General features: G+C 41.6%; 1 protein-coding gene across 8 annotated transcripts in view; it reads left to right on the plus strand.

Annotated features, from left to right (window-relative positions):
• CACNA2D3 (calcium voltage-gated channel auxiliary subunit alpha2delta 3) overlaps positions 1-23,895 on the plus strand; it is a 1,117,495-nt gene that overhangs the window by 487,009 nt on the left and 606,591 nt on the right. For all 8 annotated transcript variants that reach the window (XM_061618250.1, XM_061618247.1, XM_061618248.1 and 5 more), the window contains exons 10-11: positions 9,230-9,319; positions 11,347-11,460. In XM_061618250.1, the coding sequence (XP_061474234.1) occupies positions 9,230-9,319; positions 11,347-11,460 (204 nt within the window). The remainder of the gene's footprint in view (positions 1-9,229; positions 9,320-11,346; positions 11,461-23,895) is intronic.

Raw genomic sequence — 23,895 nt, forward strand, 5'->3', positions numbered from 1 at the left:
TCAGCATTTAAACAGGATTAAACTATTAAGATGTTAAAACCAATTACTCTTAAAATACTGCAACCCAGTTTAGGAGCATACAAGTAAAACAATAACATACAGCATCCTCTTCAGTCACTACCCTTAAAACCTTTAGTTCCAAAGGCCTGCCAGAAGAAAAAAGTCTTTAGCTGTCGGCGGAAAGACTGCACAGAGGAGGCCATTCCTGCCTCCCTAGGGAGGGAGTTCTAGAGCCTAGGGGCAGCCACCGAAAAGGTCCTATCTCGTGTCCCCACCAGTTGCACTTGTGAAGGTGTTGGGATCGTGAGAAGGGTCTCTCCTGAAGATCTCAGGGCCCGGGCAGGTTCATATAGGGAGATACGGTCTGACAAATAGCCTGGACCTAAGCCGTATAGATTGCCTTCTCCCACATGAACATGGGTTGCAGTCATCTTCAGAGGGCCTGCTCTGCGCTCCACCACCAAAAGAAGTGTGATTGGTGGGAACGTGAGCGAGCCAAGTGTCAAGAGAGACTAGGCTGGCTCCTTTTTTCTTTTTCTTTTTTCTTTTTAAACTGATTTTTTTTCTGTAGCTTTTAACATTTAATGTTTTTAAGTGTTTTTGTAAATGGCCTTTGGGGCCCTTAGGACCAAAAGGTGGTATAGAAATGTGGTATGTTTTTATGAAAAAAGAAAAAGAAGGAAACAGGGCCGAGGGAAACCATAATGCAGATGGGCTGAAAGAAAGGTGAAGAGTAGGCAATGGATATTGAAGATGCAGGTTTAGGAGATTGCAATGGGATGGGTTGTGTTGTCCCTTTCATTTCTAAAAACCACTGTGGGGAGAACTGCATCAGGACTTTGGCGCTGGGGATGAGAGGTTTAACACTTTCCTTATTACATCATTTTGCCACTCTCCCCTCTCTTGCCAGCTGCTATTTGTTTCAGTAGGGAAAACATACTAGTGTAGTACAAAATAGGCAAAGGTATTGACTCCAATTCTTCTTTTCATTCTTTTCATTGTTTTACAGAGCAATCTTGCACGTCTATTCAGAAGTAATTCCTAATGAGTGCAATGGGGTTTATTCCCTGGAAACTACCCAGTTTTGGGCCTTTTTTTAAATATTACAAATATAAGCGTCATTCTAAGAAATGTGTAAAGCTTCTTTAATATGCTTTATTTTGGGGGGGGGAAGTTGTTGATGATATCTGTCATTAAAAGAAAACTCTGTGTCAGGATGACATGCTATTACTACCCAGCCAGCCTCCATCAACGGAGAGGAGCAGCAATGGTTGGGGGCCTTCACCATGGTGGAGGCCAGGACCAGCAGCAGTCTGCCGCTGCCAAGGGCTTAAATAGGCCTGGCCATGTCAGCGCATTAGTGCACTGTGCATGCACACCTAGCGCCATACAAGATGCTAGTTTTGTTGCAAAAATGCTGTTCGTTTCCCTGGTAGGCTTACTCTGATTTACCACCAAGAACGAGACGTTAGTCAGATGAGGGTTACCCAAGTTTTATTCTGCAGAATAGAGACACACTCACCACTTATGTGTAAAGTGAGCTGCCTGCCATATTCCTGAACAGGCCTTGTTTTATACCTTATCTCAATGATGCTGTATGACAATAAAAAGTTAAAAGCAAGCAGTTTCGTAAAACGAAACTTAAAGATATGTCATCACCTTTTGGGTATCTGCCAATTACATCTGCATATACAAGATACATCAGAATTCCCAGCTAATTTCTTTGTTCTTATCTTAGTACATTGCAATCTGTTCCTTGAGACCTTCAAAGAAGGTGTACTGTAGTTCCGTTATGCACACAATCTGGATTTTCTCAACAGTGTGAATCACAGAATAGGAGCTACACCGGCCCATTTCCATTGGCAGGGCCCCCTCTCAGCACCAGGGACCCTTGACCAATGCCCAAACTGTCTGCTGTCTGGGTCTCAGTCTGGTGGAGGCCCAGCTTTGCCCAACTGGGCAGGAAGCTATCATCAGCAGTTCTCCTGGCAGTAAGGCCCATAATTGGATGTTTCAAGGCAATCCTTGGACCCAACAAATGTCCCAGCCTGGACCTAGCACAGCAAAAATGAAAACACACAACACAGTCCAACTTCCAGCCTGGCTGAAATGGTAATTACCTTGAAGATTATAGGTTGTATCCAGCTAACTTGTACTCAGATTAGATCCATTGAAATTAATGGGCCTAAGTTAGGACCTATGAATTTCAATTGATCTACTCTGAATATGACTAATGTTGGATACAATCCAATGAAACAGTATCTTAGAATAGTAGAGTTGGAAGGGGTCTATAAGGCCATCAAGTCCAACCCCCTACTCAATGCAGGAATCCAAATCAAAGCATTCCCAACAGATGGCTGTCCAGCTGCCTCTTGAATGCCTCCAGTGTCGGAGCCCACTACCTCTCTAGGTAATTGATTCCATTGCTGTATGGCTCTAACAGTTAGGAAGTTTTTCCTCATGTTCAGTTGAAATCTGGCTTCCTACAACTTGAGCCCATTATTCCGTGTCCTGCACTCTGGGACGATCGAGAAGAGATCCCGGCCCTCCTCTGTGTGACAACCTTTCATGTAATTGCAGAGTGCTATCATATCTCCCCTCAGTCTTCTCTTTTCCAGGCTAAACATGCCCAGTTCTTTCAGTCTCTCCTCATAGGGCTTTGTGTCCAGTCCCCTGGTCATCCTTGTTGCCCTCCTCTGAACCTGTTCCAGTTTGTCTGCATCCTTCTTGAAGTGCAGAGACCAGAACTGGATGCAGTACTCAAGATAAGGCCTAACCAGTGCTGAATAGAGGGGAACTAATACTTCACGCGATTTGAAAACGATACTTCTCTTAATGCAGCCTAATATAGGATTTGCCATTTTTGCAGCCACATTGCACTGTTGGCTCATATTCAGCTTGTGATCAATGACAATTCCAAGATCCTTCTCAAATGTCATATTGCTAAGCCAAGTATAACTGTGCATTTGGTTTCTTTTTCCTGAGTGTAGAACTTTGCTATTATCCCTGTTGGATTTCATTCTGTTGTTTTCAGCCCAATGCTTCAGCCAATCAAGGTCCTTTTGAATTTTGTTTCTGTCTTCCAGGGAATTAGCTGTGCCCCCCAATTTTGTATCATCTGCAAATTTGATAAGCATGCTCTGTACTTCCTCATCCAAGTCGTTAATAAAAATGTTGAAGAGCACTGGGCCCAGGACTGAGTCCTTAACTACCTTAAGACACTTGATTTACTACATGATATAAACCAGTCTCCAGCAGGTAGTGTCCTATGGCTAGTAGTCATTTAAAAAATATATGTATTGGAAAGCCATACAAAATGATAATTTTAACTGGACTAGCTTGAGTATTGAGTAACCATTGGTTCTAGCTATTTGTACACTGTATCAAAGTCAGATTGACTTTGGTAAGCCTTTAAGATATAGAGTTCCAAACTGAATACAAGAGATGCTGACTGACTGGCTTTGAGACTAGCCACATCTGCATATTCCTTTGCGGGCATATGCACACCTATCTTTGTATGCTAGGGCAATTATTCTGGTGTCACTTTAAAGAGGCCAGTGGAAAGTGATTCAGGAAACATCACACAGTTTTCCTTAATGTGCAGGTTTTGAATGGTTCCCAGTTACTCCCAACAGGGATGAAGTAGAAGTATGACCAAGATTTGTGGCTGTTGGAGCAAAACAAACCGCAACCCATGGTTTGGACATGCCTGGCTAAGCCATGCGCAAAGCAGGGACAAGACAAACAGCCCAGAAAGGTGCATCTGTGGCAAACCATTAACTGACATGTGAACTGGGCCAGAGATGGACACTTAAACTTTATCACTATCCTCCAGATATCAGTGTTGCTTCTGCTTACCGAGACTGTGCTTGAGCGGGGCAGGTGCGCCTGTCAGGGCTGTACAGGTGCAACAACTGTGTCAACCTGACACTCCCACCAGTGTGCCTGCAGAGCCCAAACCTTGTCACTGTCCCTGGTAAGCAGCAGGGATACCAGTTTGGGCAGCAGCCCCCTGCTATCCACATCCATATACAGCATTCCTGACAGATGGCCAGCCAGCTTCTGTTTCAACATCCTCCAGTAAAGGATAGCCTGCCATCTCCTGAGGCAGTAGTCTTCCACTGCTGAATAGCTCTTATTGCTAGGATGTTTCAAGTCCCCAACTCTGCCCATTTTTGTTCTATGCTCTGATGGCGCTTCCCACCGGCATGGTAGTAACACAACACGAGGATAAATTCTCACTCTATTGGTGACATGTTTTGTTCTGCTGGCACAAGAGGGTTTAGTAGCAATCTTATCCCATTCTTAGGGCACAACTCAAGAATAGAGTAATGCTCTTATTTTTGAGTGATCATATATACAACTGGAAGTCTTAGAGATAATTGGAGCCAAATTCAGAACTGGCCTCCCATTATGAACAGGTTTGCAACTGAAGTGTAAAATTGGGGTACGTGAAAAAAGAACTTCATCAGTTCAGAAACTGACGGCTGATTTTTATGGACCAAGCCCACGTCTCTCAAAAGTTGAGTCTCAGCTTTTTATAATAATAATAATAAATTTTATTTGTTGGTCGCCTATCTGTCCAGGTTAGTGGAGACTCTAGGCGACTTACAATAATAGAGAACAGTACATAATACAAAATAAAATACAAACAAACACAATCATAATCAATTTAAAACCAATTTCTATTTAAAACCTTATAAAATTAATCCTCCCCAATCCCATAGGCCCGCCTGAATAGCCAGGTTTTTAAGGCTTGGCGAAAACCCATCAGGGAGGGAGCATTATTAATTTATTTTGACGTTTTGCACACTGCTTCATTTCAATAATCTAAGTGGTGTGCAGTGAACTCAACAATTTTTTTAAAAAAAGATAAGCATCAGTTAAAAACTATAAATTCAGAAGTGACTTAAAAGATCTACTGAAATTTTTAAAACGTCTTCTGGAATGTACTGGAAGTTCAACAGGGAGGGGGCTGTCTGATCTCAGCTAGAAGGGAGTTCCACCAAATTGGACCCATGGTACCAAACACATGGTTCCTGGTGGATACAAGCTGTGCTTCTGAGCCTGGGGGGATCACTAACATTAACTTACCCAAAGACCTCAATGATTGGGCAGGGATATTAGGAATCAGATGACTTTGGTCCCAGCAGTAGTGTAGTGGCAAATTCAGAAGTGCTGGGTCCTTTCATGTTAATCACACCATGCCCCCTCACAGCCACACCCCTCAGTCCTTCCTATGCAAGCCATCTCCTACAATATCAGACGTCCCTGGGAGCCAATCAGCATGAAATGGGAGCTACTGAGAAGATATTGAGTCTTCTCAGTGGCCAACAAACTCTCCTTTCATGCTGATTGACTAGTAGGATGCTTGAGACATAGGGACCTGGCTGGGACCCTGATCCCCAAGACGTAAGAGGTCTAAGACCTTCCCCGACCCTGGATGACTACATCCCTGTGTCCTAGACCCAGCATCATCTCTCCCTCCTGGTGCTTAATACACTTCCCTTTCCTGCTGAAACTTACCTTTCAGTGACAATGATGACTGCTGCTGAGGGCCTTTATCAGGCAGCAATCTTGTGTGGCAGATCCCTGAGAATTATGAGTTAGGATCCTGAAACCCTGGGAAACTCTAGTACCTAGGAATCATGTCCATTTCCCTGAGGAACCTCAGCAGAATTGGCCCTAGGATCTTGGGAATGATAGTTTCCCAGGTTCCCTGAGTCCTTACAAAGAATCCAGAATTCCTAAGTAACTACAATTCTCGGGGATCCTGGAACCTGGGATGTTGCTGCAGGATTCAAGTGTAAAGGGAAGGGGAGATCTTGCAGGGAGAAGCTTCCAGGACTTATATTCCTGATGACCTCATTGAGAGTTTAATAATAAGTCCTGAAGCTCAGATAATAAGTCCTGAAGCTCAGGGCCAAGTTTATCTGATTAGTTTGTTATAGGTGAACCTGTTCCAGCTTGATCCCACGGAAGCTCATCTGTCACTACTATCCTCTTGTCTTTTCTCCAAAGTTCTGCTTTAAAGCAAAATGAACTATCTGGGAGGAGCCCCATGCAAAATAGTTTGATTAAATTTATTTGCTTCCAAATATCCATCAGACATAAAACTACAGATGCCACCTCTAGTATGACTCCAGTTAAAAAGCTATTTTTGCCCCTTCCTAGTAACTCTTGCCTGTTTTGTTGTAGTTCAGATATATTGTTAACTTGTCTCAGAACTTTGGTTTGTAGATGGGGAATAAATAAATAACATAAAATTTGCTCTTATTTTATGGATACACACCGTGAAATTCTGTTTACATTGGTGAATAATTATTTGTCAGCATCTGTTGTGTTTTTCTTTGATTGTCCAGTGTTTTGAATTGTAAGAATTGTAAAGTTTAAGTTTTTCAACAATATTTTTATCTAAAATTAATCAGTTGATTATTCTAACACATATAACTGTCCAGTAAAGTTTATGTTGTAGTATACACATAAAGGCTTCTTGTAAGTTTAAAAATTAAAATGCAAACCTTCATGAAATTTGGTATGATGTACATTTTCAAGAAGTACTACTAGGAGAACTTTCTTGTTAACGAAGCTATAAAGTTTTCCCACTTACTTTCACATTAATACTAATGGCTAACATTCTCAATTTGTCCCAAAGGTGTGTTTTGGTACAGTCTAATTAACAATGTCAGTTTCTTAAGTGTAAGGTGAAGGTGGGTGAGAGTCAGACTGTTCCCAGCTTTTATTAGGGAAGTTTATTGTTCCCCTTTTGAAATACTGAAAAGGTTATGCCTGCTTTATTTTTCCAGTTCTGAAAATGTTGCATCACATTCCCTTCCTCCACACATAAAGAGCATGGGGATCACCATATAACTAGAAATTATGCTACATCTCATGACCCAAACCACCAGAGTTCCTGCTCACTTTCCAGTCTTCCCAGAATTCTAGCGCTGCTGCAGATGGATAGATACTGTGATGCACAGGACTTAGGTGTGGGCCAAGAGTCCATGTTGGGATGCTTTTGCCAATCCTTTGAGCTCTTATCTGAGGGTTCTAGGATTGGGATACCACTTTGTGGGCCTGAGAATTTTGAGAAACAATATAAAAAGCATCTCTAAGGGTCGGTGTACATATAACTGGAGTGCGAATCTATCCAAAACCTGGTTAAGCAGATTTATGTAGCCCAGGGGTGCCCTCCAGATTGTGCTATTCTTTAAGTCCCATAATCCCTGACCATTAACTGTGTTGGCTGGGGCTGATGGGAGTTGGAGCCCAACAACATCTGGAGGGCATCATGTTGGCTAGCCTTGAGTTAGCCTTGACTTACTTTTAATGTCTGTGCCCATGATGATGTTGTTGTTAAGACAGGATAGTGCACTTTACTTCCATAAAGGGAAGGGATGCAGTAAGAGAATGTGGATTCTGTTGGCTTTTCTCAGTCTTATAAGTACTTATAAAGAGATTTGTGCTGTAACATGTGCTCTAGAAAGCTACTCTCAAGTAGACTTTCTAAATCTGAAGGTCTTCTCTCCCACGACCCTGCCTGCCTTCTAGTCCCTAGATTTAATATTCACAGTTAGCTTTCCTAAGCCGAAAAGAGAAAATACCCCTAGCATTTAAAATGAAAAATGCTGGAATGCACATATTTTTCAGTGTTGGTTTAAATTTTAACAGGAAAATGTTGTGAAACACATTCCTCCGTCTTGGCTGCAGGATTCATTATACCTTAACTGTTTATTTAGATCAACAAGACTTTGCCGTTAGGTGTTGTGAAATATTGAGCTGCATGAACCATATTTTTACTGGGTCACCATGAACATTAAGCGACGCTAACTGCATTTGAAAACCTGCCTAGTTTTGCAGTAGCAACATATGCTTCAAAATTGCCCTAAGCTGGGATTTATTTATTTTTTCTCTTAACTTATGAAAGTTTCATAATATTTTATCATCCACTAAACTGCGTGAATACATTAGTAGAGCAGGAGAAACGCTTCATAGAGAAAATTTAGAAAAAGAACGTAGACAAATGCATATAATTTCCTTTTGTGCAACCATATTTAACAGTGTGTCACTCTTTTTCTTATTAAATCTAAAGGGCTAATTTTTTGTGTGAGTTTGTGTGCGCATGCACGCAAGTGTGCAGTGGAGGTTGCCAGTGAGTTTCACTGCCCAAATTCAGAATCACCAAAATGATCTCCCTTTGCAAAATTGGGAGGCAAAATTAGCCCAGCACTAATTAGAGATACTCAAGGGAGTACAGAAGAAATCGAGGGTTTTTTATGGTGAAGGAAACACAGTATAAAACAATATGACACTAATCCAGGCTACATCTGATACACCCCCATTGTAGTCTACATTAATAAGACTATGGTTACTTGACATTTTTTTAATATATGGTGTAGGGTGGTCAATAATATCAGTTTAGTGAGCAAAGATTTTGCAGACATCCAGTTTCATCTTAAATTGTCCAATCAAGCAAGATCATAAAATGGTATTACTCAACTTATTGCCACCTGGCAGCTTTATGTTTTTGCAGTCTACAATTACCAGGCAAGGTGGCTTGTATTCAGACTCAGATACTCCTAATTCAAACCTGTGGAGGGATATGCTATGGAGATTTAATATTTAAGCAGATGTTAACATCCAACTTTCCCATCCAGCAAGGGAAAAGGAAAATGGGAACTCTGAATTGTGGCTTCCTTATTTATGTGGAAACCAAAAAAGGCACTGTGCATTCTTTAAACAGATTTAAATACTATCTTGATTAACAGTCAATGTAAATCTCACTGAATTTTATAATCTTGTAAGAACCCTTTGTTTTCTCTCCAGAAAACCTGGACTGCATACTTGGCACTTCATTATGAATGCCTTCCCTGATTATTTTTCAGACCTTGTTCACTTGGTTTTTATAGTTGCTTTATAGTCTCCAGTTTTTTTCTTTATAAACGGGGAGGGGAGGGAGGTCAATACATATCTATGACAAGCCCACATTACTTTGAAATTTTAAAACTTTCTTCCACAGCTTTCTTCTAGAGGGCCAAAGACCTGCTTTTTTAAAAAAGTGATTTGAGCTGTCTTTCTTAGAATTTGTAAAAGTCAACTGATGCTATGCTAGAAGCCACGTTCCTTGATTTGGCCATTAAGATTTCAAAGTTAGGTTTAATCCAAAACTCTTCAGAAATATGTTGATTGACATGCCCTTTATTTTCCTCTCCCGCCCCCCTCCCCCCAGCACTTCAGGGAACACCTTGAAAAACTTTTTGTAAAAGGAATCGGAATGCTGGATATAGCTTTAATTGAAGCGTTCAACATGCTCAGTGATGTAAGTTAGTATTTTTTGCTAAGTTTTGTATTTTGTTTCAATTGTGACCTGCTGAAAAAGAATTAAATATTTTTTTCATCTTACAGATACAGATTAGTATTAAATGATACTGTGCTATCTTTTTACAACGATAACTTAGATAATTTTCTCTTTAATGGTATATGACATGTATTCTTGAGAATTACAGGCTAGCACATACTCTCTCATACATAAATGTATTATTCTTATGTTAGTCTATTGAGTCTCACTTTCTAGACTGGTTCACAGTCTATAGTAATTAAACTTGGTTAATTTACACTTTTAATGAATTGTTTTTCAGCATTACTTAGCTTGTTGAAGAGCTAGCAGTTGTTGGTAAGAATGATTCTGAAAGATGTATTCCTAGTTATGTTCAAACTCTTCCCAACCTTTGCTTCAGCAGTCAGTGTCTACTCTATCATGCGACAACTGCAATTATCTCTTTTGGTGATAAATGTGATCTTTGCCGTGATTATCTTTTTAAAAAAGTGTTCACCAATTAAATAAAATTCTGTGACATTTCAAAGAGACTGTTAATCACAACGAAGAGTTCCAAATGTCAGGATGCATCGAAATTTTCACTGCTAACTGATGAATCACTGAGTTAATTCTTGTTCATTATAAGGCTCTTGTCATTGTTGTTATTATGGAAAAGACTTTCATCACTCCTGCTATTCAATAAAAATAAAAAAGTTCTAGACAAATATGAGGAGATATTACTCATCAAAGCATTTACATTTAATCACCTGCCTTAAAAAGAGAATACAGTAGATTATTCTGCAGAATGTGATAGATTCAGACAGAATAAAGTAATGTTTTAAAATAAACAGAAGACGGCCCACCTCCTAGGTATTTTAATACATCATTTCTTTTTTTACACTGTCCTTGATTTAGTTAAAAAGAACAATAGGCACCTTCATGCATGAGAAATGTCCCTTTTCAAATAGGGTTTTCTACTTTTAGTAGGCAAGGACCCTGATTTGACTGGTTTTATCTTGGCAAGGTGCCAGTAAACTTCAAATTTGCCCAGTACCTACAGTTGCTAAGTTATAACACAGAGAAGTATGACTCCCAGAAGTAAAAGAGAATGCAGAAGTAAAAGAGAAAAGGTACAATTTCTTCTATCCTCTCCTCCTATCATCCCATTGCCTGTTCTCTTTTCCTGCCTATTATAGCAAACAAGACTTTAGTTTCCCACCGTAGCTGGTGGAATTCAGGGATCGTAATAGGACAGAGGGAAGAGTCTTTTTTACGTTGCTGCTTGGCTATTGAAGAGACACACACAACCCCCTGGTACTGACTGGCACCTGTGCCATTACCCAATTACCATATTGATACGTTTGGTGCAAAGTCATAGATATCATCCCTTGCTAGATATTGATGGGATGATCTGAGCACTACAAAAACTACTATTAAGACGGCCTTCTTTATGAAGGAAGACTGGGGTGATATTCCCACCCTACCCTTCATTTTGATTGTCCCTCCCATTTACTTGATGATTAATTACATTTATATCCCACCATTCCTCCCAGAAGGAGTCCAGAGCAGCAAACAAATGACAAAACACTAAGAACATCTATAAAACATACTCAAACTTATTTAAAATCATCATAAAAAATCTTTTACGAAATACCTTTTAAAAAAATATCCTTAATTTTTTAAATAAGAAAACCATGCTGAAATTGTAGAATATTTTTTGCAAATTTCTTTGATTTAGGAAGGAGCACATTTCTAGCCCTATTGTAGTCCCAAATTCTATAGGGATTTTTCATTGGCAACTTGATTTTTGAGGGAACAAGCAGGAAAACAGCTTGTAGCACTGAAGGCTTTTTGTAAAAATATGCACACTGGAAGTATAATATACTCAGTGAAAGTCAGAAACTAAGAACCAAAAATAAGCTTTGCCTATATAGAAGTGTTTAGTAGGGCATGGTCTTCTTACAGCAAAAACTCATTTCCCTAACTAGGTATGTCAGGACTCAAGGAATGTTTTTTTACTTGTTTCACAGTTCAATCACACAGGACAAGGGAGTATTTGCAGTCAAGCCATAATGCTGATTACTGATGGTGCTGTGGACACTTACGATGCAATATTTGAAAAGTATAATTGGCCAGATAGGAAGGTAAGTCCATTATGATATATTTGTGAAGCAATATGTCTGGTTATGATGATGATGTTTTTTGTCTCAAATACAGATCTTCCCTAATAGGGGGACCGAAACCAACAGAGCTGTGCTCTGAGGGAGATCTTCACTTGTGATTTTTTCACCCTGGGCTCTTACTGGGAGGAAGGCAAGATATAAATCTAATAATAAATAAATAAAAATAAAAAAAGTCCTTTTGAGGTATTTGTTGCCATTATATGAAGTTTTACCAGAAATAATTATAACTTTTGGCCTAGATGTATGTTGTAAACAGTACAGTGATGTATCACATGCTTTTAGAAGTAAGGTATCTGTGAAGCATGAGGGTGATTGTGACAATATTGTACAGAATGCAGATTGTACAGAAAAGGAGATGACAGCTTCCTAAGTCAGGGGTGGGGAACTGGATGTGTACAGTAGGCTGGGTCCTTAGGTCCCCTTCCACCACCACCAGGCCATGTTTAACAGTTTTGTAAAGTGCTGAGCTTTGGTGCAAGCTGCATCTTTGCCTGCCCCACAGCTGATATATGTGATACCAGGCATACAGCAAGCGGGCATGGCTTGTGAGGCAAATGGGGAGATCTGCCGGGTTAGAGGTTACTCAGTGTTGAGTTCTCTTGTATACAGAAGTTTGTTGATTGAAAAACAGAACAAACAATACCAGTGTCTTGGATCTGGATAAAAACAACCAGGAGTGTGTTCGCATGCTTGTGGGCTTTTGGTTGGCCACTGTGGGAACAGAATGCTGGACTAGATGGGCCTTTGACTGGATAAAACAGGGCTTTTATTTTGTTCTTATGGGTGTCTTTGTTATGTTTTTAAAGCCCAACAATTTTTTTCATAAATAATTGCTGTTCCCATGTAAAGACAACCTTCTCCTAGCTGGTTTTTTAAAAAATAGTGTTAAGAAAGATATCTGATATTTAAGTCTTCCATTGTTTCACAGTTTGAGCAACAGCATCTCAGTTCTGATATAAAGGCAAAGGCATAGTAGAAGATAGCTACAGAAGCAAAATGTGTTCTCAAAACTCCCTGCAGTGAAATGGCCTGCCACACAGGTACATAGGTGTGGCAGCTGCTCTATGTTGCAAGCCAGTCACATGCAGCTGCTTGCCACATTGATTGGCTCTGCCACAGAGTTCATCTCCATAGAATTCCAGGAACTTGCTTGTTAGTAGTTTGTGGTAACATGGAGAAAACTGCATGGTTTCAGCTGATCTGCATTGTGAGCCATTGTGAGTGAATAGCTCACTGCACATTGCAGCCAAACACGATTTTTTTTTAAAAGCAGACTGTTTTGTTAGTCTTTACCTGAGAGACTTCACATGATTTGTTCATATTGTCAAATTCATATTATTTGTGAGGTTTTGTATTATTATTATTATTATTAGTCACTTTTTCACAAGATATTGACCCAAAACAATTTAGAAAATGATAATGGTAAAACAGGCATTAAAATCTCATATTTGGGCCTGTTTTCACAATCCAGAATGTCCCGCAGACTTGTGGGTTCCTTCCCCTCACTCCTGTTTCTTTAAGTGAATTTCCTTTCCCTTCTCTTGCTAGCATTAGCTATGGCTCATTGTTACATTTGAACCATCATACCATAGTGACTGTTAACCACAGTGACCTTCCAAACTAGAGACTGAAGCAAGCTTCTAATTCAGGTTTCAATCTTTGTTTTAGAAGCTGATTGTTGCTAGGGGTATCTATAAGTATAGTGATTTTGATGTAATCCTGAACCATAGTTGACACTAACTAGGGAAGGGAGGGGAAGGAGAAGGAGGAGTGTTTGAGCCTATGGGCCACTCCCAGTTACCAGACCCATGGCTTGGTAGTCATGCTACTTGATGTCACAACAGGGCCATTAGCACAACAGCTTTTAATTCAGTGGAAGTGCCTGCTGATGTAGAAGTAGAAGGGATTTCCACTGGTCTTTCATTCCCTCTGCAACCCTTGAAGATTTGTTCAAGAGAGTTTGGGGATCCTGCAGAACAGAGTGGAAGGTGGTGCAGGAAGCTGCATGGGAAAAAGGGAACTGGTGAAAATTACGTCTCCTTCTCTTACTTTAGTGGACACCTCTGATAGATGAAAAATTCTGTTGCAGAACAGCAGCACTGGAACCTTTCACCCCTTATTGTTTGCTTATAAGAATGGAAGCACATTGACAGGAAATTAAGGGGATGAAGAGGATAAGCGAATGGATGGCTGCTTTCTATAGGTTTTCTTAGAAGTGGGGTTTTGCTTACATCATTTTAGTAAAGGAGCAGGTGGTACATCTTAATCTTTTTATTCTTAACATGCACATTAGTAACTGTAATGAAAAACCAAATACTGTTTTTCTACCTTCAAGACCTTGATCATTGTTTGCATAACACTTTCACTTAAAAAGAAAGGAATTATTTTACACTTCATGGAGCAGTTCACTGAGAGTTTTAAATGCTGAATTGAGATGCACTTACAAATACATCTGCATTGAAGCATTCCCATTGACTTTCTTAGACTAACTTTGGGGTGAAATGGCATATAAATTGTGGCATGGATGAAGCATAATTTCATTCTGATCACTGAGAAAGACAGCTAGGTCTAGTTAAGTTGAAATTAATTTGTGGGTATGTGCTGATTTTCTGGGATTGACTTGTGAATTAATTTCTTCCTTGCTGTTTATGAATTCAAAATGTACAATGAGCTGTTATGGAAAGAAATGTAAAGTTTAGTAATTGCATATATGCTGCATGATCAAACAGGATGTATTTTGCCTTTAAAATATTTATTTAATTAGATTTATGATTGCGTCCTATAAAACATCTTGAAGTGATTTAGCAACAAGAAATACAAAACAATTTCTTATATAAAAATCTGATACAGACTGGGATAAAAATTACTTAAAGGAAGGTCTTCAGTGGGTAGTGAAAAGATGATTGAGATGACTGCTGTCTAATATGTAATGGGAGGGAGTTCCAAACTGTGAGTGCTGCTATGCTAAAGGCCCAATTCCTACATCGTGCAGGATGGACATCCTGCTGAGGTAGTATCTGCAGGGGACCCTCTCCTGCGGAGCACAGTGATTGCTTCGGTACACAAGTGGGTGAGACAATCTTTTAGGTATCTTTGTCCCAAGCTGTATAGGACTTTGTACACCAGTATGAGCACATTGAACTTAAATGAGATACACTTCCAAACTCTGTGGAGAAAATGACTTCAACCTAAGGTCTGCTTATCTTCATGAACTTTCTGTTCACAACTTTTAAAGATACAGAAGACCTCTTGGTTGCCAGGTCCAGCCTCCAAGAGGTCTTCTGTATCTTTAAAAGTTGTGCAGAGGGAAGGGAGAATTCCACAAGGTTTCCCATTACAGAGTTGCAAGAACACCTGCACTTGGCTGACTTTCTCTTCTCCTAAAGATACAGGATCAGTCTCAGGCCCTGAACCTGGAAACCCTTGTTCAGAAGTATTGCACTTGTCAGTCTGAGGCTAGGACAGAAGGCAGGGTTTATTCTAATGTGCAGCTAGACATATTTTGTGCAGTGTGAAATAATTTTTTTGTGTAGGTGAGCCTACGGGATTTTATATGGGGCTAGGTCGTTCATAAAAAGAAAGAAATAGATATGAAAAGATAAAAAGAAACAGAAAAAGATGATAAATACTGATTCCTTTCAAATCTTCATAGCCTTATATTAATAGTGTATTATGGGACTAATTACTTGACTCGTTTGAGGGTGGGCAGTGTGCTGGCTGCTTGTACAGTAGGAAAAAAGCTTAAACCCTGACAGAAGGTAGCAAAGACAATTGTGCCAGTTTCAGCTGGAAACAATACATGTTTTGCATTTCACAGAACTTGTCTTGAGGGAAAATGAAAAGTTGAAAGATGGCTGGACTTTCAGTACTGACTAGAAATTAGAAATCTAAGTCCTTTCTTGTTGGAAGATAACCATTTAGGACTGCAAAATGAGGGCTGGCTAAATAGATGTCCTAGATCCTAGCTGGTCTTTAAAGCAGTAGTGGTGCAACAACACACTTTAGTGCCCTGAACTATGAAAATTGGGGCCAACATATAATGGGGCCAATTTGTTGAGGCTGACTGCCATGTGTACACAGCAGGAACTGTGTGAGCCACAATGAGTCCAGGATAGATTTGTAATCTGAAAAAAGGTCCATTTCAACACTGATGATACAATCATGTCTCAGTCACATCTGACTGAGTGCTGGGATGGCTTTGTACTTCAGTTTGGGCTTTACTTTTGCTCACCTTTGGTTGTTTCCACCATGGAAGGTGGCAGACATGTAAAAGGGAGCAGCACATCTATATGCACAAACAGGGCAAGTATTCATATACAAAAGTACCCTAAATCATTTAATCTCACCGAAAGACATTAAAAACAGTGTAGAAAGCTTCCTGAATTGTACCTTGTCCATCTGTACAACAAACAATAACCTAATTCAGAATAGTTGTGATTGATGAAATAATAAAATATTGTTATTTGCCTTGCGCCTTAGAGAGTTCTTCCCCCAACTTTGCATAATTTAATAATAATATAATAATAATAATATTTAATTTGTTTGTCGCCTATCTGGCAATTAGCCACTCTAGGCGACGTACATTAAAATGAGATAAAATACAAAAATTTCAAATGCAATCACATAATAACAATAAATAAAATATTGGACAGTCATCGATACATATAAAAACAGTTATATTAGCAGCATACGACAGATGACAAAATCATGGAGATTTACCCGTCCCAAGGACCTCATAGGCCTGTTGGAATAGCCACGTCTTCAGGGCCTTGTGGAATACGTCTAGGGAAGGGGCATGTCGGAGATCACATGGGAGGGAGTTCCAGAGAGTGGGGGCCACCACAGAAAAGGCTCTCTCCCTAGTACCCACCAACCTAACTGTTTTGGTTGGCGGGATTGAGAGAAGGCCTTGTGTGGCTGATCTAGTTGGGCGGCATAGTTGGTGGCGGTGGAGGCGCTCTTTCAGGTAAGCAGGGCTGAAACCGTTTAGGGTTTTAAAGGTTAATACCAACACCTTGAATCGGGCCTGGAAGACAACCGGCAGCCAGTGTAGATCAAGTAATACTGGCGTGATGTGGTCCCGGCGGCGGCTGTTGGTGAGTAAGCGCACCGCTGCATTCTGTATAAGTTGTAATTTCCGGGTCATTTTCAAGGGTAACCCCACGTAAAGCGCATTACAGTAGTCTAATCGAGAGGTGACCAGGGCATGTACCACGAGCGGGAGCTGTTGAACAGGGAGGTAGGGTTGCAGCTTACGTATAAGATGTAATTGATACCAAGCTGCCTGGCTCACAGCCGAAATCTGAGCCTCCATGGACAGCCTGGAATCAAGAACAACTCCAAGGCTGCGGACGTGGTCCTGTAGGGGCAACTTCACCTCATCAAACACCAGGTCAACATCTCCTAACCCTCCCTTGTCTCCCACAAGTAGTACCTCGGCCTTATCAGGGTTCAACTTCAACCTGTTCCTGCTCATCCATCCACTCACGGATTCCAGGCACTTGGACATGGTCTCCACAGCCCTCTCCGGTGAAGATTTAAATGAGAGATAGAGCTGAGTGTCATCCGCATATTGGTGACACTGCAGCCCAAATCTCCTGATGATCTCTCCCAACGGCTTTACATAGATGTTAAATAGCATGGGAGAGAGGATAGAGCCCTGTGGCACACCACAATTGAGAGGCCAAGGGTCTGAAACCTCCTCACCCAATGCTACCTGTTGGCGCGTATCAGAGAGAAAGGAGTGGAACCACTTTAAGACCGTGCCTCCCAATCCCAAACTCTCCAGGCGATCTAAAAGGATACCGTGGTCTACGGTATCAAAAGCCGCTGAGAGATCCAGGAGGACAAGGAAGGTGAATTCTCCCCTATCCAATGCCCTCCTCATATCATCAACCAGAGCGACCAAGGCTGTTTCAGTTCCATGTCCAGTCCTGAAACCCGATTGGTATGGATCAAGATAATCCGTTTCATCCAAGTGTGTCTGCAACTGATTTGCCACCACTCTCTCAATGACCTTGCCCAAGAATGGTAAGTTTGAAATTGGGCGGAAGTTGTTTAAGATCTGGTTTAAATATGTTTATGGTATGACATACAAAGGACAGCCTAGACAAATCAAAACTACATTTTTCTGCACTTGACCATGATACTTTTGGCAGCTATTCATTTTCTCATTAGAACCTGTATAAAAAAGTTGTGAAGGGAAGCAGAGTTACTGGCTGTTCTCTGGTGAAGCACACACCACATACATCACAATCTCTTTATGGCTCAAACGATGTAGCCTGTGTTTCGTATTGCCATGGCTGCTTCCTAAACTGCAGCTCTGGCACAACCTATCAGACTCGTTATGATCACCTAGGATGTTGATGCTACACTGAGGCATTTCTCATGTGAAGGGATGACACAAATATGAATGGATGCAGGGCCACACCTTAGCCCTACACCCATTGTCACATGGCTAGTGCTGGCTTCCTTATGTCTTCAGTGTAACTTCTGTAGCAGGGAGCATTTTCTATTCATGTAGGTTTCTGCTGGGGTTTAGAAGCCTGAGCTTCCAAGGTTTTAAGTCACACGGGGAGCTTACAAGGGTAGACCCCTTATCTTTCAGGGTTCTAAATCTCACAGGAAGTCTTCACGAGTACAGCAGTTACTGAGAAGTTACACCTGAACATGTGAGAAGTTAGTGAGCTGCACGATCATGGACTAGGCAACGTGATGCCCTCTAAATGTTGTTGGATTCCCAACTCCCATCAGCCCCAGCCAACATGGCCAATGATCAGGGATGATGGGAGTTGGAATCCAGCAACATCTGGAAGGCCACAAGTTAATCGCCCCTGCTCTAGGCATTTCTAGCCATGGAGCCATCTGCACATCAAGAAGCAATGCCTTGTTAAGAAGCACCCTGAACTATGAATTAGATATTTCAAGGGAGCCCAACTTTATCCTATGATGATTTCATATGATAATTCTCCACATAGAGTCTTGCATGCATAAGCACTGCTCATTCCCATACCATCTCCTATAGCGTTTGCCTCCATATGAGCTATTTATTTAGCACACTTCCTGATTTGTTTGCACAAAGTATGCAGGGAAGTTATACATTGTCGGTTGTTTATTGAACGTTCATTATGATTTGTTTATGAGGAGGTTATATGATATTGCATCAGACAATTTTTATTCCACACTTTTGAGTGAGTTTTCCTGTCACTTTCCTTAAAAAGTGGGCTTGTTGTGCAAGAATGCCAAATCCATGTTAATTGTGCAACCTGAACTTGGAGCTGGCTGTGAGGGCCTGCACCTGGTGTCAGGCTGAGGAGACAGTAAACTAGGGTTGCTGCTGGTGTACCGTCCACCCTGTTGCCCAGCAGCTTCTCTGAATGAGCTGGCGGAGGCCGTCTCAGCTGCGGTATTGCAGGAGCCCAGAATGATAGCCCTGGGTGATTTCAATGTCTATGCTGAGGCTGCCTCTAGTGTTCCGGCTCAGGAGTTCATGGCCTCCATGACGGCCGTGGGTCTGTCTCAAGTTGTCACCGGCCCAATCCATAGGGCAGGGTACACCCTTGACTTGGTTTTTGCTCCAGATGGAGGAGGGGATGGTCTGGAGATAGCGGGGGTGGATGTTACCCCATTGTCATGGTCAGACCACTTCATGGTGAAGTTTAGACTTATGGCTCTGATTCTTCCCTGCAGGGGTGGTGGACAGATTAAGATGGTCCGCCCACAGAGACTAATGGAATCCACTGGATTCCTGAACACCCTGGGGGAGTTCCCAGTAGATAGATCAGGTGACCCTGCTGAAGACCTTCTCATGCGTGGAAAAACAAGGCACCTCGGGCTCTTGACATGGTTGCCCCTGAGCGCCCTCTCCGACATTGTGGAGCCCAGTTTGCACCTTGGTACAACAGTGAGCTAAGGGCAATGAAACAGGCTGGATGACAGCTAGAGTGCAAGTGGCGAAAGGCATGCTGTGAGGCTGATCAGGCACGAGTAAAACATGATAACCATGCCTACTGTGTGGCGGTGAGGGCAGTGAAGATGGCCCACTTCTCTGCCACCATCACATCCTCAAGTAGCCATCCAGTGGATCTTTCCCATATTATCAGAGGTCTGTTGACATGAACTCCAAGAAGTTTTAGACCCTTTGGAGGCCCACCGTGAATTGTTTGCATTTTGAGGGTAAAGTTTCTCACCTCCTTAGCAATCTTGATGCCCCATCCACATCTACTGTAGTCCCCAGTGAGGTGTCCAGTGCAACCTCTGCTGCAACTTCTTGGGAACAGTTTCAGTTGATGCGGCCTGATGACATGGACAAGGCGCATGCAACGATGCGTTCAGCAACGTGTCCTCTCGACCCTTGCCCTTCTTGGCTTATTAAAGCTTTTCGAGGGGGTTGACTGAGTGGATCCACGGTGTGGTCAACGCATTGTTGCGGGAGGGAGTGGTTCCAGCTGCTCTGAAAGAGGTGGTGATCCAACCACTCCTGAAAAAGCCCACCCTGGACCCATTGGTTTGTGACAATTAACAACTGGTTGCAAATATCCCCTTTTTAGGGAAGGTGATTGAGAGGGTTGTGGCGCAGCAATTGCAAGTACTCTTGGATGAAACAGATTATCTTGACCCATCCCAATCTGGATTCAGGCCTGGTTATGGGACTGAATCGGCCTTGGTCACCCTGATGGATGACCTTTATTGGGAGAAGGACGGTGTGTGTGTGCAACCCTGTTACTCTTACTTGATCTCTCAGAGGGTTTTGATACTATTGACCATGGTATTCTTCTGGGCTGATTTGGTGAGATGGGTGTTGGAGGCACTGTTTTACTGTGGTTCTGATCCTATCTCCAAGGTTGTTTTTAGATAATAGCATTGGGTGATTGTCTTTTGGCCCCTTGGCAGTTGTACTGTGGGGTGCTGCAAGGTACCATCTTGTCCCGCATGCTATTTAACATCTATATGAAGCCGTTGGGAGCAGTTAGCAGGAGATTTGAGGCAAGGTGTCAGCAGTACGCTGATAATACCCAGCTCCATTTCTCTTTACCATCTGAATCAGGAGAGGCTGTGCAAGCCCTGGACTGCTGCCTAGACTCAGTGGTGGGCTGGATAAGGGCCAATAAACTGAGTCTGAATCCTAGCAAGACAGAGGCACTGTGGGTTAGTGGTTCCCGGGTTCAGATAATTGGTCAGTTGCCTGTTTTTGATGGCATCATACGCCTTCTGAATGAGCAGGTCCGTAGTCTGGGGGTGCTCCTGGATCCATCTTTGTTGCTAGAGACCCAGGTGAACTCAGTGGCTAGGAGTGCCTTTTACCAGCTTCAGCTGGTAAGATAGCTGTGGCCGTTTCTGGATGGGGATAGCTTGACCACTGTTGTCCACGCACTTAAAGTAGCCTCCAGGCTAGATTACTGTAATGTGCTCTATGTGGGGCTACCCTTGAGGTTGGTCCGGAAGCTACAGCTGGTGCAAAATGCGGCAGCAAGACTGCTCACTGGGACAGGGTATTGCCAACATGTCACACGCTGCTGAAAGAATTGCACTGCCTACCTATTAGCTACTGGGCCAAGTTCAAGGTACTGGTTTTGGTGTACAAAGCCCTATACAGCTTGGGACTAGGATACCTGAAAGATCGTCTTATCCCTTATATACCCAGTCGATCACTGTGCTGTGCAGGTGAGGGCCTCCTGGTGATACCATCTTGTCAGGAGGTCCGTTCTGCACAACATAGGAACTGGACGTTTAGTGTTGTGGCTCCTACCATTTGGAATTCACTCCCCTTAATATTAGACAGGCACCATCTCTGTTTTTGGCTCCTGCTGAAGGTCTTCCTCTTTCAACAAGCCTTTTAAGCTGAGACTTTATCCCAGTCTGCGTCTGTGGTGGAATTGCTTTTTAAGATGTTTTTAAACTTTCTTTTGTAAAAAATAGATGTTTTTAAAGCTTTTTTTAAAAAGATGTTTTTAGAGATGTTTTGTTTTAATATATTATCAATCAATCAATCAATAACTTGTTAGTGTGCAGTGGAATCCCACTCACAAAATAGTGACAGTTTGGAAGTGCCTCAAGTCTCCAGCTGGGGGGATGGGATTGTATTAATTAGCCCAGGATCACCATTTGATTTTTATGTCCACTGTCTCTATGAAAACTATAACTTATGTTATGCATCTGAATTGCTTCTTCATGCGTAGTGATTGTGCATTTTGACTAAGGTGTTTTATTTTATGAAAAGACTCATGGGTGAAGCTTGATGAAAGGCTGAGCTGTGCTGACTATAAAATGTCACATTTCAAATATGCAGATATAATCCTGCAATATACAAGAGCTTTTGAAAAGTAAAAAGGGAAGCATATGGTTCTCCTACCCACTTTCCACAAGGGTAAAATAATGTTTAAAAACCCATTTGGCAAAATGGATAGCTGAACCATGACATAACTGCAGTGTCCATTTATCTGTTTCCTCCAGACTGCCATCTACAAGGAGATTAAAGCATTCCCTAGAATTTTAACCAACTCTGCCTAGTTTAGCAACATGCTGATGTTGCACACATGGAACATTAGGAACGGCAAATAGCTATTGTCTTGGTGTTATTAAATTGATTTTCTTTTAGGAAAAAAGGGCTGAAAAATTTCAGAGGTCACTGTGTGTGCTGTGTACTTAATCATTATGTGTCTCGTGAACAAAAAGAAGGCTTTAGGCATCTTCTAGGGAATGTAAGCTGAAGTGGAATGATTATTTGCCTTTTGAAGGCTTCCTTGCTGTTGTGATTTTGTACAGAAATAATGTATTTTCTGATGGGGGGTTAACTCAGTGAGTATGGCGCATACTTGGCATTTAGAAGATCCAGCTTCATTCCATGCATCTCCAATTAAAGGGTCTCAGGTGGGAGGACTGTGGGAATGATCCTGCACCATGGCATGTGGTCACTCTCAAGAAGGAATGCCAATGAGCTGCTCCTGGTTATTGCAGTTCTGCTGCTGCCTGAAGCGGTGGCAACGGTTTTTAGAAATGTTGAAATGAGAGGCTGACACAAGTGTCCGCTGACTCATGTCTATTATGGTAAGCCCACGTCCAATGTAAAAAAATTATCCAATAAGTTGTTTCTCCAACTCACAAAGATCTTTGGTGGGAGGTTTTGTCCTACCTACTCTGAGATACTGAAAAAAGCTGGGCTCAGCACCACTTAGAATGCTAACAGGCTCTATACCTTCATATAGGGAGCACGCAAAGGGAGAGAAAGGAGAGAAGCGTTCATTGGGCATCAAAAGCATAAAATCTTAAGCATGTGCCATATGCCTTTTGCTGAGAAGCTCCTAAAAGCCTTCCTAGCCTGGTGTGTGAAGCCACACATGCGCAATAATGTTCTTGATTTTTTTCCCTTTGATTTTGGGGCCCTTTCGGAGGACAGTGTTAATGTTATATACTTGGGTATACCTAGGGCTTTCCTATGGGTATGTGGGACCAGCCCTTTTTTGGGTGGATGGCCCCATTTTGGCTTCAGTACTATCAGCATGGAGCCACCTGAGTTCATAGTTAGAGGGTATGAGAAGAAGAACAGCCAGGCAGGTAACTGCTAATCATTAGCCAAGACATTCAAAAGTACAATCAGAGGATCAGAATTCAGATTAATCCTCCTAATCTGAGCAATGAACCCTAATATTTGGAACTAGTATTAATCCTATTTAACAGCTATGTACCCACTACACAAGGAAGTCTTTTATTCAATGATTTGGTAACATTAGTAGATGTAATTTTTTGTGTGCCCCATACTCACCAACAAACAAGTCACGTGAAACCTATAGTTCTCTGTGGAGGTTTTGAACACTGGAGTGATTTTCACCATTATGAAACTACTCTTACCTTAATTGGTTCTATTGTTGTTATGTGCCTTTTCTAGTTCTCTCATAGCTGCCATCCCCAGTCCTAGCCTTCTTTTGATTTCTTGACAATTGTCTCCATTTTGGTTAATGACTGTGCCAAGGTATTGATAATGCTTGACAAGTTAAATGTCCTCGTTGTCAACTTTAAAGTTACATAAAACTTCTGTTATTACTTTAGTCTTTTTGACGTTCAGCTGTAGTCCTGCTTTTGTGCTTTCCTCTTGAACTTTCATCAGCATTCGTTTCAAATCGTTACTGGTTTCTGCTAGTAAAATAAAAATAAATAAATAAATAAATTTTATTTCTAGGCCGCCTATCTGGCCGTGTCAGCGGCCACTCTAGGCGGCGTACAAAATCAAGTAAAATACAACATATAAAATACACATATAACCCAAGAACTTTGATATAAAATTAAACTAAAACCACCTACAGCTATAGCCGATGAAATTAGGCTACCCCAGGGATCTTGTAGGCCTGCCTGAATAGCCAGGTTTTCAAGGCTTGGCGAAAACTTGGCAGGGAGGGGGCA

The sequence above is a fragment of the Rhineura floridana genome, chromosome 3 (assembly GCF_030035675.1).
Source record: "Rhineura floridana isolate rRhiFlo1 chromosome 3, rRhiFlo1.hap2, whole genome shotgun sequence".
Taxonomy (NCBI): domain Eukaryota; kingdom Metazoa; phylum Chordata; class Lepidosauria; order Squamata; family Rhineuridae; genus Rhineura; species Rhineura floridana.